The sequence below is a fragment of the Carlito syrichta genome, unplaced genomic scaffold, assembly GCF_000164805.1.
Source record: "Carlito syrichta isolate Samal-C Ts95f unplaced genomic scaffold, Tarsius_syrichta-2.0.1 Scaffold307180, whole genome shotgun sequence".
Classification (NCBI taxonomy): Eukaryota; Metazoa; Chordata; class Mammalia; order Primates; family Tarsiidae; genus Carlito; species Carlito syrichta.
This window is the reverse complement of record NW_007251276.1, coordinates 920,872-924,848: the sequence shown is the minus strand read 5'-3', so window position 1 is coordinate 924,848 and position 3,977 is coordinate 920,872. Positions and strand designations below refer to the sequence as shown.

General features: G+C 40.5%; 1 protein-coding gene across 1 annotated transcript in view; it reads left to right on the top strand.

Annotated features, from left to right (window-relative positions):
• The first annotated feature begins 3,864 nt into the window (after positions 1-3,864).
• SPACA1 (sperm acrosome associated 1) overlaps positions 3,865-3,977 on the top strand; it is a 16,802-nt gene continuing 16,689 nt past the window's right edge. Inside the window, exon 1 of the mRNA XM_008064042.2 lies at positions 3,865-3,975. Within this exon, the coding sequence (XP_008062233.2) occupies positions 3,865-3,975 (111 nt within the window). The remainder of the gene's footprint in view (positions 3,976-3,977) is intronic.

Below are 3,977 nucleotides of genomic sequence, written 5' to 3'. Positions count from 1 at the left end.
TAGGTGATTCTCAAAATAAAATGGCTAAGTGAAGGAAGCCAGACACAAATCATACTGTGTGATTCAATTTACACAGAACTCTAAAGTAGTACAATCTAATTTATTAGTGATAGAAAGCAGATCAGTGGTTGCCTAGAGGCAAGGATGGTGGCATAAGGAGGAAAAGGGAATGAGGAAATTTCTTGGCATAATGGAAACATTCCCTGTCTTGACTGTGGTGAAGGTAAATATTTTAAAACCTTTCAAAGTGTATATTATAGTTGTGTGCAGTTTATTCTATGGCATTATGTCTCAATAATGCTGTTTTAAAAAAATCTCATTTGCGGACAAAATCTTTACTTGCCTCTTGAAGCACCCAAGTAAGTTTTAAGGTGGAGTACCTATGAGTTTTGGGAAATACACAACTTGTATTTTTACCATTTCTAAAGCACTCTTCCCTGGAATGCCCTCCTATGCTAGTTAAAAGTGAAATTAAAATCCCGAAATATAGTTTAGGTGCTTCTGATGTTTAGTGGTCCCATGCAAGATTTCCTAAAGACATCCGTGATTCTCTTTAATATGTGGGGAAAACTTAATAGCTCTGATATAACAGGTCCTAGATATATCAAAAGGTGGCTGATTTTTAAAATATATTGTGGGACAGACTTTCTTCCTCAGTAACCAAGGAAAACAAGAGTACTTGCTCTTATTATGGACTCAAAAGTAAAACCACCAAAGTTAGAATAACAAAAATTGTGGGAGAAGCTCAATGATCTAGGCAAATTCTAAAATTCAGTTTTATGCATTAATCTGGGCATATGTAGCTGAGTAGGGCTATGCACTTATAACCTGAATAACCACAGATAGGGCACCTTATTCAGCTTTTTAAAATGTGGTTTAGACGGTCCTGCAAATAAAGGCCTATGAAAGTAGCATATGCCGTCCATCAAGACTTATGCACAACATGACACTTAATTCCTTTCACAAAATGCTGACCTCATCTCTGTAGAAAATTATTTAATTTCCAGTGGTTTTTCCAGTCCTTCTTATTAAAATACAGTGAGCATCTTTTTGGCGCTACTCTTCCCTTAATACTTGTAAATTCTTACTGCTTTCAGAAGGCCTTTGGAGAGGTAGGGCCTTAGTGGGTAACTGCATGCGATGAGAAAATAAAGAGTTAGGAGAGGTGAGGACTAGAATAAGAGCAAGAAGCTACTAGACATGTGAGGGACTGAGAGAATGTACTATCATCATTTGAAATCACTATTCCTAGATTCAAAAATCTTATAATTTCTCCCACAAAATTTTTCTGTTGTGTGAAAACATAACTTTAAGTGATGGACCAAAAATGAGGACAACAGAAATAAGGGTGTCAAACAAAAATCCAGCAAAGACATCCTGCTCCTGGGATCTTGCTCCAGAAAGAGAATATTCTTTTATCCTAAGAGTTGGAAATATCACAAAAGTGGTTTGAGAGTCTTCTGTCTAGAGGATTACTATGGAGAATGCTTTCTTTTTTCCCCCCAACTCAAGCATATTAAAACCGAAATCAATTTTGTCTCCCAGACAACTATTTTCATAATACCACCGTGAAGTTTCTAATATTACAGCAGTCCTTAGAGCATTATAGTAACAGGATGTATTTTTTCACACTGTGGCATGTGGCAGTGGTTTTCATCTTCTGACTTTTCTGGTGTAGACATCTCAAGCTGCCCTCTGGATAGTGTGTCTAGACTTCTGCTGACACCTCCCGACTTAACCTGCTTGAACAAAATAGCTACTGACTTTCCTAAATACTTTATTTGTTCTGCCTTACTCATTCCCTCATCCAGCTTAGCCAGTCACTCCACTCTGTTAATTCTTCCTTTGTTATTTCTCCTACATTCGTTTGTCTTTTCATTTTTCAGGCCTTGATTATCTTGTGCTTACACACACACACACACACACACACACACACACACAATTGGTCTTCCTTTTTCACAGCTAAAGTCCTCAAGGGTAGATAGAGTGGAGACTGGATAGAAGAATGATTTTCCTGCATGGCGAGTAAGCTCAAGAGAGAAAAGGTGAGACCAAGATGTTTGGGTGGGGTGGAACAGTGAAGTCTGTAGAGACTGGACTCTAACCCCAGCCTCTTGGAAACTAGAGCTGGGGTGGAGATGCTTAGTGCTAGGTAAGGTGAGGTGAGCTGAGTGAGGTGGGGTGAGCTGGATCAGAGGGACAAACCAGGGATTGAGGGTGGAAGATGTGCTCCTTGGTATCCACAGGTCAGATGAGGGTCAATCCCTCTGTGCCCTGCCCTTCTAGTTAAACACAAGTTAAATACAAGGAGGGACTCAAAAACAACCAGAATCATCTTTTGGAGGGTGGGCCCCTTGTAGCACAGGTTTCCCTGGTGAGGTAAGTGTTCTAGGAACCTATTGGCACCAGCGTACCAGTGGAGCATCGTTGTGAGAGGCTGCGTTCAGCTCCAGTGAATTATTTTTTGGAGACCCTTTCAACACATTTGCCCATTTCACGATGGGTGATTTGTAAGTGCACCTGCCCACACTGCACTGACTCTTCAGCAATTTTTGAGCAAAAAACAGCATGACCCCCCATACTCCACCCTCCCTGTTCACCTGATCTCGCCCTGAGTGACTTTTTGTTTGTTTGTTTCCCTGGATGAAAAACGACCTCCAAGGGAAACTGTTTTGCCAATGTGGAAGAGGTGAAACAAAAACATGGCAGAGGTACTAAAAAACATCCAAGTGGACAGTTCAAAGACTGTTTTGAGCCGTGGAAAAAGCATCTCGATAGGTGTGTTGCATCAAACAGAGTGCTTTAAAGGTGACTGAAATTTAAACATGTAAGAATAAATACACACGTTTTTGTAGATAAATTCCATTTTGGGGGTGTGTCCCCCTTCTACTTCCTTTTAACTTATTTGTAGCTAGATAGAGAACTAGAGAAAGTAAAAGTTTCTTGAGGACATATACCTTTCTTATAACATAAATGAATGACAATTTATAGGTGATGTGTGTTGTTGATTTGTAGCTGTTATTTTAATAATCTTTATTTCAGAGTTAAATCTTTCAGCTTCTCTTTGAGACTCATTCAGACTCCCCTTGGAGCTGTTTATTAGATCATTAATAGTTACCTGAGTTAATTACATCCTTAGGGTCTATGGGATTTCCTAAGTTCAGAAAGGATACTGCCTTCAGGAAGAGATGGGTCCTAAAGTTAACTCTGAAGCTCTCAACAGTTTTCTCTTTTTTTTTTTTAGATTGTGCTTGAAAGCATAAGTTTGACTTATTTTTCTCAGAATTCAAGAAAGGTCTTGACTCATTTGGCTATGAAACAGAAGACTTTACTTCTCATGATCATCTATCTCTACATTTCCCATTTTAATGACCCTCATAATGTCAAGCGCTATATTTTATGGTATTTTAATTCATATAAATAGTATATGAAGCTCTTGTCTTTTCAAAACTAGAAGACTGTGAGAGAAAATACTCAAATGCAAATTTCAACTTTTGCTTCAATCTATTTCCTTACAAATAAGTGTCTCTAAAGAACCTCCTAATACAACCCTGAGTCACCTGCTTATCTGTTCATCTGCTGAGACTGGGTGCTCAAATATTCCCAAACCCAGAGTCCACATAAGTTCACTTTTACCTCCCGTTATGTAGGAAGGCAAACATTAAGCCTCCAAGTGTGGCGCCCTGGGTGTCTTTTCAAAAGCAACAAGCAGCCACTTCGTAACTACCAGTTGAAAGAAAACTTGCAGTAACACCGGAGGAGGAAAAAAGTCAGCTTGTTTGCTTTCAGGGCTTGAACTCCTGACTTCCCACCGCCCTACCCCACGCGTCTTCGCTTTGAACTCTGAATTTTAAGAGTCGCCGGATGCGCCTTCAGGGGCTCCCCTTGCCACTCGACAGCTGGGGGACGTGGGCTGCGTGGTCGGACCGCTCCGGCGCTCGACGACGACGGGCCCGGGGTCCCGCGGAGCCCCGGGC